The 11890-nt window shown below is 40.6% G+C and overlaps 2 protein-coding genes across 3 annotated transcripts in view; both read right to left on the reverse strand.

Moving 5' to 3' along the window:
- Positions 1–5228: 5228 nt before the first annotated feature.
- LOC116846139 (lysozyme) lies at positions 5229–6689 on the reverse strand. The gene is made up of 2 exons (XM_032819620.1): positions 6403–6689; positions 5229–6324 (listed from the first exon to the last, which is right to left on the reverse strand). Exon 2 carries the CDS (start codon positions 6164–6166, stop codon positions 5717–5719), a length of 450 nt encoding a protein of 149 aa, XP_032675511.1. The 5' UTR covers positions 6167–6324; positions 6403–6689; the 3' UTR covers positions 5229–5716.
- A 410-nt stretch (positions 6690–7099) lies between these two features.
- LOC116846137 (chondroitin sulfate synthase 1) overlaps positions 7100–11890 on the reverse strand; it is a 17301-nt gene continuing 12510 nt past the window's right edge. For both annotated transcript variants that reach the window (XM_032819616.1, XM_032819617.1), the window contains exons 6-7: positions 10121–10477; positions 7100–9759 (exon numbers count right to left, since the gene is read on the reverse strand). In XM_032819616.1, coding sequence (XP_032675507.1) covers positions 8804–9759; positions 10121–10477 — 1313 coding nt within the window. In that variant the 3' untranslated portion in view covers positions 7100–8803. The remainder of the gene's footprint in view (positions 9760–10120; positions 10478–11890) is intronic.

Raw genomic sequence — 11890 nt, forward strand, 5'->3', positions numbered from 1 at the left:
AGCTTTACGGCGGGTACTCGCCGTGATTGCGCAAAATTACTCGCGGGAAACAGAGCAGATCTGTGCGTTTAGCTTGCACAAGCGCGGATGCTTGTCGCGTCCGTGCAACAGTAATCCAGATCGCGGGAATTACAATGTTCGTTGAGCACGCTACGTCAGTAAACACCATGTGTTATAGCGCGATAAATAATTTTATTGTGCGGCCAATGCGTCTAACGGTTTTTCAGCAAAGGATTCATCCTTCGATTCATCTAGCCACACAGCCAAGAATGTCTTTCACTCACACACAAGATGTGCCAAATGACTCTTCTTCTTTTTGGTTCTTTTCATTAAAAAAAAAAAGAAAAAAGCTAATGGAGAACTATTTTATGAGAGATCACGTGAAATCGAATCAATTGACCAGCGATTTCCGTTACGTCAAGTTGGGGATTCTAGATGCACGCCTACTTAACGATTGAGCAATTGCCCGACAGCGTAATAATCGCGCGCGGTCGTCTGTATTTCTACGTAACTTCTTGGTAAAATGATTGCTCCTAGTTTCTCCGAAGCTCAACAGCCAAACTTTCGATAGCGTCGCGTGTGTGCGAGCTACCTTGGTGAAGAAAATTACGTTATCTTCGCACGGAAATTGCCACGTGATGGCAACATTAGCGTCTGAATCTCATTTCTAAACCGTAGATAAATGATCGAGAGAAAACACTAATAAAAAAAAAAAAAGATGAAGAAGAAGAGAATCGCGTTCTCTGAAATCAGGTTCTCTCTATGCGAGAAACGTTCTTCGTTGTCTCATGGATCGAGAGCCAGCGATCGATTCCGACTCCAGCCATTACAGCCTACACCTGACCGCAATCACAATTACGACCTTATCTCTGCCGCGCGGCTCGCACTTTATCGGGTCTCACTTTCCTCGGTGCGAAAGAGCGACCTTTGCAGAGGTCACCTAGACCACGCTCGAGTTTCACCAGCGCGCTCGTCCCGACCGATTCCCTCGGTGAAGTCGGGCGATCAATCTGTTACTTCCTTCTTCCAGCGTTGCGGCTGAATTAGTGCCGTTAGTGGTGTTGTGCCGGATAGGCATGATGCACACATACACATACACGCGCACGCGTGTACATACACACATACACACACACAGGCATACATACAACCGTAATCAATAGAAGAATATGATAATTTTCGACTCGTTTAAGGGGATGCTGGAGTCGATGACGAACTCGAACTATGTCGATAATGTAGAGACGATCGTCACTAACATAATCACGCTATCCTTTTCGTATTTCTTGTATATACATAATTTACATGAATGTGTGTTGCTTTGTTTTACCATATTTAACGGAAAATTTAACTATATATGTGTAGAAATCTTTCTGCAAACTTTTTCGATATTCTTAAGCTTCCAAATTCAGATACGAAAGTAGAGCAATGTTCTTCAAAATTTTTCTGCTTGGAGCATCCACACTTTCGCTATATACAAGCTGCGGAATTTTTGGATTAGGCAAACATTACGTTGACAAATTTGAAATTTTACATTAAAAATTTTTTGTTCGTTTTCGTCACATATCGAGCAATGCTCCTATTTATTTTTGCACGTACTTTCATTGCGTAAAAGCATTTGTAATTCTGTGTAACCAATACAACGTAAACTTTACAGAAAAATATCAGTGTTCTGTTGGTAAAGTTTTCAGCTTCAGCATTCCCTTAATAAGCGAAAATATGATTTTCGCCGCCTCAATAAAACTGGTGTGTGTCCAGACGTTGATCTCGCGTGAAATGCATAACGTTTCAAGAAACGAAAACACAAAGATTTGCTCATGCAAATTTCAATAAGCATTTGCGCAATAGGCTAGTTACGTTAGACGTTATTTGTAATTCCCGAACATCTATAGCAAATCTGCAATTGCCGATTATTCATAGGATTCGCCCGATAAGTATCACGAGTCCGGTACTCGCGGAATTGCAAATGCGGTCTCGGTTCACCATCGGCGGTATTTGATTTATTCGCAGGACATCCGTCTGCATTGTTTTGCAAGAGCAACGGCTGCAAAGGCCATCATTATCAGGCGGCTGATGCGTAATTTGCCGGTAACGCAAGCGCGGCTTCGTTCACTATTAAAGCAAACTGTGCAAATCTGCTAGCCTAATATCATGGAGGAAAAGATCACATCCTGACTTGAGTACATGCGTGCATGCGTGCCTGCGTAGGCGTGCACGTGTATATGTACGTAGAGAGATTCTTTCGTGGATGCAAAAGCGTTGATAAATTAATTATTGGCTTCCTGATTCTGGCCACAGATAATGGCGTTAGACAGTTAGCGAATGAGGCTTTATTTCTATATTTGAATGTCATCCCTCGAGCTCACCGAAGATTTATCTTTTCACCGTCCGCCACATCCTTCGGCGACGTTCGCACAGTTTTCGACGCCGTTTTCCGCGACGCAAATTCAATTGTCATATAACACACTGATTTTATTGGCTGTCAAGAGAGAGACAGAGAGAATTACGGGACTTCAAATTGTTCCCCGACACGAAATCGCTTTCTTCACGAGGATAAATTTGTTACTCCCGAGTAATTCCTCTGTAAATGTAGCAAGAAATGTAGCAAGAAATGTAATAGATTCGTGATCCGGTTAAAATCGACGTCATTCGATCTCGTCACAGGCCATTTTTGCATCGTCATCTCTGCTTCTCGTCGAGGAAAAATATTCTATCTTATATATAATAATCCTTGATAAACGGCAGGTATTAGAAGAAATAATGGAAAGTCGGGAATAATGGCGCCAGAAGTTACGTGGCGAAGTTATGGCTTCGTGCTTCAGGATAAAGCCCAGATTTACTTCCTATATTATTTGATTCGCCGACAAATTGCCGACGGCGAGTTCTTTCTTTCTTCGTCATTAACTGCGTCTTCTCGCAGAGCCCAAATGCCAATAAGAGGACCCATTACGGCGCACAAACACATACAAACACACGTTCCGTGCGCATTGCGCAATCATAGAAGCCTCTGAGAAAGCGTATCGCGCGACTTTCCGCGCGCTTATTCATTTACTTCGCACACGCTCCGCCGACGCGTTGCATGATTAATTGCCGCGAGATGATACCAGGCGAGAGATATGATATCGCGTTTATGTGAAAACGCAGTGATTGCCGCGACTGATGCGCGGGCCTTCCCCGACGGCGTCATTAACAAGTTTTTCTCGGCGAGAGGAACAATTATCGTTTCAAGCGCAGCAAATGGAAGATAATGCTAAGCTTCGTTGACTGTCGTATTGAAGAGGTAGAATGTGAATTTTGCACGTGAGATGGATTTTTACGTTGCGTATTATACGCGTTCGTAATGCAAAACGTACGAAGCAAAGCGTTTCTAAAGACAGCGTCTGATCTCGTCGAGAGCTTGCATTTGTATTATCAGTCCGTCAGCGATACAAGTTAATCGGGCAATTTTGCCGCAATTGTCGAGCCTGAGCGGTGGTAAGTCGATCGTGTCGATAATCGGCGACGATTAATGGCCGGCCGGTCGTTCAGTCGAGAGGGGCATTCCGCGTTCTTTCGACGAGACGGTTGCCCGGTTGTAACGAACGAATGATGACCTGGGTCGCTCTCACGCGTCTATCTCTCAGCTGTTCACTTCCGCTAGTGAAAGGTGCATGCACTCCAGCCGGGGCTTACGGTAAAATGAGCCTACGTGCATCCTCGTGGGGCGCGCTCAGGCCGAATACATATACACGCCGGTTCCTCTCGGCTCTGGTGATTATCGTCTTGAAACGACAGGCTCGGATCGACACGTTACTCCGCGATCGGCATTTTGTTCGCTGGAACAATGTGGCTCATTGTTATTCCTGAAAATTTCATGCAACGCGGAAACACCGCGCGTTCATACACCTTTTGCGCCACACACGCTCTGACTTGTGTGTGTATGTGCGTGCGTGTGTGTGCGTGTGTATGCGTACACGCGTACTCGAACTTCAATTATTTCACAACTTTTTCGATATGAAAGCACACGGAAATTATTTCACTCGGATCGAGAGAAATTCTGGGATATCGCGTAACGTCGATTTTGTCCACGATCGACCGAGAAATCGGCGAACCTGCCACTGACCTTGATATCAAATTTAAAGGAGAACATAAATTTCAGGAGCGCGCGACACGCGTTGCGTAAAGGCACGAGGATCTCCATATCTTATGTATCGTACGATCGTGGAGATTTATATTACCTCTTTGAAGCTCAGATCTCAAAAAGCAGCTGTGCATTGTAATATTCGCAGTTGTATTCGCAGAGCTCGCTCGTTGACACAAGTGCTGAGTTAATTACTTGCTTGAATCCCGCCATACAAGATCGTCATCGACATACGTAAAACAATTCCGAATGCTCAAAGATCACACATTCGAGTTGGAAGTATTTTCATTTGAGATATCTCTGGAGTGTTTTCCTCTCGGTACGAGAAAATTCATTTAATTTATTTTAGGATTTTGCTAACGTGAGAGTGAATTTGCGCGCGCGGAATTCAGAACGCGAGGATGAGCCTCCAAATGTCGTACGCGCGGCGCGAGCAAAAAGAATGAAATCGGGAAGAAATCAACGAAGTTTTGTCACGTCTGGATTTTGCGATTCTAACAGTCGGAATTTCTAAACTGTCCGCGTAGTGCCGCCTGCCAAATCGTGCAGCATAATTCTAAGAGGAGCGTAGTAAAGCTTTGCGTCATTTTTGGCTTGGATCCAATCGATTTAATATCATATTTGTAAAACATCCTGTAACGCACGTTTGTGCAATAAATATTGGAAACAACGCACTGTTGCAAAATTGGCCTGTTTGCAATATAAAGTGGCATGTATTCACGTAAAAAATCGATTTACATAATAATATCTTAAATTAATTGCAATGTCAAAGCTATTTTGCTATTCAATGATCATGTCATTGTTTCAGCTTACTTTCGCAAGATATATCGCAAGATATATTATGTTTTATAATTTTGTTTGATCAGTAGAGAAAACAGATATATTTACTTACACGCATAATTACTTACTTGATGCATTGGCAGGAAAACGTATCTAAGAAATAAAAATATTTGCTCGATGGAAACTAATAACGTATTTACTTGTACTAATATAACATATATTTCAAATAAGAAAATACACATCTTTTCAAAACCTTCGCTTTTCTCATGAAAGCAATTTTTATTACATTTGAATAAAAGAATTTAGCTTTAAATAAATATGTTATTAATGCATTAATAACATATTTACTTAAAGCTAAATTCCATCGAGAAATAAATATCCTTTACTTTTTTTTATTTTTACTCTAAGTGCACATATAATTATTCTTATGTGCGTCATTAGCTACCAGAAAAGTAGAGAATAAGGATGTTGTTTTGCAGAAGAGTGTAAATCATTACGCGATTTAAACATCAAGTAACAGTAACATTACGTCAATGTTATAATTCTTTACTCAACAATGTAACTGTTACATAACACTCGTGTTATGTTGCATTGTTGAGAAAGAAATTATAACATTGATTGCGTTACTGATAGCCAGTGTTTACTCTGTTTAATATATGTTTACTTAATTTTTTAAACACTATGTTACCATATTAACAGACCATCATGTGTATATGTGTGTGATCAATGATTGCTGAGATGCTGGTCGAGCTTAGAGTTAAGATTGAATTTTGCTTATAAAGCGAATTCCGTCTCGTATCGATGGGATTACAATGTTTTCACCTACAGCGTCATCCTCCTCCGCCTGCAGTTTCCGATGTTTGGTAGCGGCTTGTTCTTGCAGTTTTTCATCCATCCGTCCCACGCCTTAAAGCCGTCCCGATTGTAAATCTTCTTGGCGCACGTAATGTCGTCCTGTATGTCATCATTTGCGAAGTCCTCGCAGCGTGCATTGCATAGGCCACCCGCGCGTCCTCTGGTGCACCATTTGACGCTGTTGATCTGAAAGATTCCGTAAGAGTAGCTGGAAGCTGTCTTTGGCCCTTTCACTACTCTCGTATCTAATCCGCTCTCGCTCTGCATCAAGCAGATCCAATTGCTGATGAAACTTCTGCTGATCTTAGCCCTCATTAGCTCTCTTACGACGTCACATTGTGCCATTACTTTACCCTCTACCGGCAAGTGAGTAATCGTTATTATGGAAATCAACAAGATCACCCATAGATTCCCCATTTTTTATCGTTAGATTCTCCTCAATTTACGCGCTGATATTTTGAGATAGCAAAAACGTCTTTATGAATCACTTTATTCACTGTGATCACTTGAATGACTCAGCACGACACTGATTTTTGAGGAGCGCCAATCCAAGCGCTAATCTGCCTGATGTTATTCTGGAAAATGCCAGTTACTGATAAGGTCGGTCGAATCGATAAGCTAATAAGTGAATTATTCCGAATAAAATCTCTTACCTCGAGAGAAGATGAAAGTATTATTCATTATTCTAATATTTCGAATTGGCGCGAACTTGAGCTGTTGAGATTCAATTCTGGTTACTCAAAGAGCTATTGGTTATGCGGAACGCTCTTCTTGTTTCTAGTTCCTTGTTGTATAATTTTTCTGTGGAAGAGTGCACGATTTGTTCGACTTTCAAGTAAATCAACGTTTTTAAAGTGCAACTTGATGCGGAACGTTGATAACGATCGCACTGACGCGTTGAGGACTCATGCGGAAACGAGCCGCGACCTGTTCTTATAAATGCGGCGGACGATCGTGAACGGCCTTGAGCTTGAGTGATACGCTATTATCTACCACTACCGTAATAACTCGCACAACAACTGTCAACAGTTTCGCCATCTTGAGACGTTTGTTGTCGTTGGAACGCTGAAGTTAAAAGATATCGGTACGGTTGATACTAACCCCTTGTCCATAACCTTGCTTTAATTCTTAAGCCGTAAGAAATTGACCAACCGCAGTTGATTATTTTTAAAATAATAGACTATGGTTGGTCAATTTATTACAGCTTAAAGATTAAAGCAAGGTTGTGGACAAGGGGTAAGATGAACGATCTTAGTATCACGATATTTTTCAAGCTTCGTCATTTTGTCAATTTTTCTTCAAATTATTTAATTCTAGTTTGGGCGATAACCTCATTCATAAAGAACAAAATAAAAACAAATTCGTTTATTTTTTATGACGAGGACGGCGGTAATCAACATATCCGATGGAAGATAATTTTACGACGTGATCTGTTTCGTTCACTTGTATTTTCTTCAATGTTGAATAAAAAGCTTTGATGAGATGTTTCTTCAAAGATGAATAAATGTTAATACAAAACATTAACTCTGTAGGTTTAACCATTTGCTTAAAATTAATTCCCAAAAATCGCCTTGAAAACAGATCTTTACACTAGAATATCCTCTTAAGTGTTAGGCTTCGAAAAGACGCGAGCCGTTACTGTGGCCACAAATATATTCATTGCTTGCGGAATAATCAAAAGCATTAATAAACTACAACGTCTAAGAGATAGTGTGTTTTATGTATCGTTTTACGTAGCAGTAACGCGATAAGAAAATATTTACTATCGATAAATATACAGACATATAGAATTTTATAAAAAAATCCGAGCCTTTTTATCGAAACGATATTTTCTTCCTCTTTATTGTCAAACACACATCACATGTATATAACTACAAATTATCATTATTTATTGCGTCTCTAGCAGTTAATTTTTCTTTTGGTTTTTCTTTCCCTCTAACGCCATTCGGAAGCTCAATATGCTATCACTTGTAACACGATTCGCGCGAACTAACTGCTAATTCTTTTTCAACTTTGTTTCTCGCAACGTCCAGACTATTTTTAACCCAAGTTCGACCTCCTCTGCACCACTGAGATTACGAAGTTTCTCAGAAGTTCTAATCGCCGGCAAATTTCCCGAAGATGAGATCGACGCACGATTGGCTTTCTGTTAGCACATTTTGAATGCTGATACAGAGATACGATTGTTCGTTGCGATGAGAATACCAAACGTGAAGCGCAAAATATAACAATTTAAGAATATTTACATCTACATATTGTAATAGCCGTAACGTTTGTTTTTACATGCGTTACGAGGTTGGCAGTATACATAAAATGTTGCAGAATGAAAAAGGCACAATAATATCACATTTAAACTTAGCGTTACGACATTAAGACTCACTTCACACACTAGCGATCTTATAAAATACGGGTCATTACACCTGATTTCTACAATAGTCGGTGATGCGTCTTTCACTATCCCCACGTGATGGAGTTTTTCGCTACGGCAGTCATCGATGAGTAATACAGTTTCGATATAGCAAAGCCTGCTAACATCAGATTAGTATATCCTCTATTAAATCATTCGACTTCTTTCTCTCTCTCTCTCTCTCTCTCTCTCTCTCTCTCTCTCTCTCTCTGGGAATGAGAATAAGGCGCATGTTTGTATCAGAATCTTAGTTATCGTATTTCACGATAAAAGGCTTGTGAGGATCACATGTCTCTCCAACATTGGAGCATTCCATTCGACAAACACATCTCGTTTTACAGCGAAACGCATGAAGTTCTGTCAATCTTTATTCGCTTGAAACTTAGATACAATAATATTTAATATTTACAATGCGTGACTAACGAAACAATCTAGTACCAAAGTTCAATTCGGACAGGCCGTTCATCTGTTCATTGCATGCCATGACTAAAACTGCTGACATGTGCGTAACGAGAACATATTTTCATTCCTCGAAGAGACGCGCTTAATGCGCTCAATCATAATTCGTGTCATTCCTTTACTACTAACTTGAGTTATTTTTTAGCAATTATTTTCAAATGGTAATCTGTCACTTTGCAGACTTAACATCAGCCAGCCGGATTGGTCCTCTTCTGTCTTCTCTCTTTGGCGAAATACAATATATCCGGGTTACCGTGAATCCTATTGGACAAGGTCTCGACCCCGGCGTATGTGTCAGCTTTGGATCCCATACACATAGAAAATTGAAGGCTAGGTAGCTCTCTGCTGCACTCTATCTCGTGATACACATGCACCAGGTGCCTGTCCGCGGTTCTGAAGACATCGAGACCCGACTTGACCGCCTTCTCGTAAAACTCCACGTCCTCCTTGCCCCATCCTTGAATCGAGAGATCTAGACCGCCGACGGCAACGTAGTCTCTCTTATAGAGGGAGACGATCCCGAAGCCGTACTGTCTCCAATGCCCGGAGATCTCGTTTATGGTGAATCTATCTTGCTTGCCGGTCTCGCCGTACACGACTTGGGGATTGTATTGACTGAAAACGATCGGGAAATATATCCTCCGGCCTGGAAGTGTATTTAGACGTATCCTATTCAACGCCGAGTTCGTGAAAACGATGTCCACGTCGATGAACAGCATCAGATCATCAGGCTGCAGCTTCGACACGCCCGTGTCTAAAGCTCTGGCTCTGGAAAATTCCCCGGATATCGGCAGAACGTCTATGCTGCCGCTGCGATATCTGTACTTGAGCCGTTCGATCAGATCTATCGTCTTGTTGAAAGAGTTTTCGTCCTTGTGCTGGTAGAGCACGACGAGCAGCGACGTCTTCTCGCCAACAGTCAGGCAAATGTCCTCGTAGTTTTTCAGAAACCTTTGGAAGATCTCAAAGCGACCTGACAGAGGCAAGATGAAGTTGATGGTCTTGCTGCGCACCAAATCTTCTTCTTGATACTTGAAGTTGAGATTCAGGAAACCACTGCGGAATAAGTGATGAATAGACGTATCGTCCGATCTTTGATAAGGGTTGACTTCAACTCCGTCTACCGTCTCGCGTATCTCCAATCCTACAAAAACATATTTGTATATTAATATCCTGAGGGATAATATTATGTTTAAATATCTGTACATTTTGTACAGATATTCTACACAAACTGAATCACATTAATTAGATAATTTAATTAAAATTTATGCAGAATGATTATATTACATATATTACAAGACCGTTATTCTATAGACCGTTATAGGTCGTATTCCTTCTTCAACGTAGTATATTTAATAATATAAAATGAAAATCTCATTTGTTTTGCAAAATTTGACGCCACAATCATTAAAAAAATATCAATTCTTCATCAATGTTTATGCGGTTATTATCTCGTTGTCGAATAAGAAAAACTATATCTGGATTACAAGAATAAACGATCGTACCAGTAAAGTGTTGGTGGAGATAAACGTGTCGTCTGACGGGAAGAGTGACCTTCCTGCCCCGGTACTTCCGGTAAACTAATAGAAGATCTAATATCGTGTCAGCCCCATAAGAGTTCACCCTTCTATATCCATAAAGCGCCGATCGTTCCTCGACAATACGACCGCGCTGCCGCGAGCAGGAATTAATGGAGGCCATGACCTCCCTCGTGATATCTTCCAGGCCCTCCTTAATGTCGCTATGAATACGCCGCCTTGGATTGGAATCGGCCAAACTGTACTCCAGCCTCGAGAGGAACCCCCAGGGGATCACCTCATCGCTCGTCGTTGGCTTGAACGAACTGAGACTCGCCGGTACACCTGCGCAAACAAGATTTTTTTTTAAATAAATCAAAAGCCTGACTGGTTCTCTCAATAAAAGCACTCGACATATATCGGAATAGACGATTAAAACTGAAGAAACATAGGATAACGAGAAATAGGAAGTGGATAAATTAAAAAGATTCAGAGAAAGTCGTGCGAATATTTAGTAAATATCAAATTTTATACACGCAACATTTTCAGTATTGTCTGTTTTTATATTAATCTACAGATATTATGTCGCTATAGAGTTCTTGCAAGTTCCGCGTTTCTTTATATTTGAACTCTTGGCAGATATAGAATTATTAGAGAATTACTTCACGCGCGTGAGCGTGGTTATTTCCTGTGAGATCTCGATGCTCCTTGAACCACAACATCAAACTACAATTTCATTGGAACGCTATGCCCGCCTTTACAGTCAATTAATTCAGATTTATTGCATCACACTCGCACGTATCAGTTTTGTAGGTCGACGCTCTAATCGCGAAATCAGCGAGGGTATAGGAAATGGAAATGATTAGAATAGCAATGGCAAGCCTCGATCGTTTACATTCGACGAATTGGCATCCAGTATACCAAGTTTGTAGTTCCGTTATTATTAAGCTGGCCAGCAATCCACATGGGGACAATCATGTTAGATAGATATCAATGAGAAGTATCTGGAATATCACGATCGCGTTCTTAAAATCGCCAATCTTATTAATTTGCAAAAGAATATCGGCAACCAAAAATTATCTCAAGATCGAATCTGATCGATTTGTGTTGCGTGAAAAAAATTTACTTCCTTTCAATTTCGACTGCAGCCCATCAAAAACAAAACTAATTTGTAGAAATATGAAAAGTACAGAAAGAGATTCGTAGCAAGAAGAATTCGGCCTTTAGAACTTCGTAATATGTTTTGCAAAACAAGATTTTATTAGTCGAGTTTCATATCTCTTTTTATATATTTTATTTTCTCTTTTTTTAAGAGAAAAGTGAGATCGCGTGTGATCTGTTATAAAACAAGAATACAGAGCATTACTCAATAAAATTGGACATGAGGAGAGATCAAGCGTGAAATAAAAAGCTATGTACCGCGATTCTCGTCTCATCGCGTGATTTTATACCCGATTTCAAATGAATGTGTAATCCTTCTAACGGGAAAGGGAAAAGAAAAATGATTTGAGTAATGCTACAATGTCCCGGTAATATCCTGCTGGAATATCCATGTTAAAGTAATGGAAACACTTGTTTACGCAAGTAGTAAACAAGAAAGCGTTGGTTCAACGATGATGAGCGGTAAAAAGTATCTTACAGTGTAAAAATATGAATTATTTATGAATAATTACGCGGACTACGATTCATGCAACGGAGCTCGTCCGAGAGAGAGAGAGAGAGAGAGAGAGAGAGAGAGAGAGAGAGAGAGAGAGAGAG

Source organism: Odontomachus brunneus, unplaced genomic scaffold (genome assembly GCF_010583005.1).
Source record: "Odontomachus brunneus isolate Ranch 3 - 2012 unplaced genomic scaffold, Obru_v1 Obru_scaffold_061, whole genome shotgun sequence".
NCBI classification, from domain to species: Eukaryota; Metazoa; Arthropoda; class Insecta; order Hymenoptera; family Formicidae; genus Odontomachus; species Odontomachus brunneus.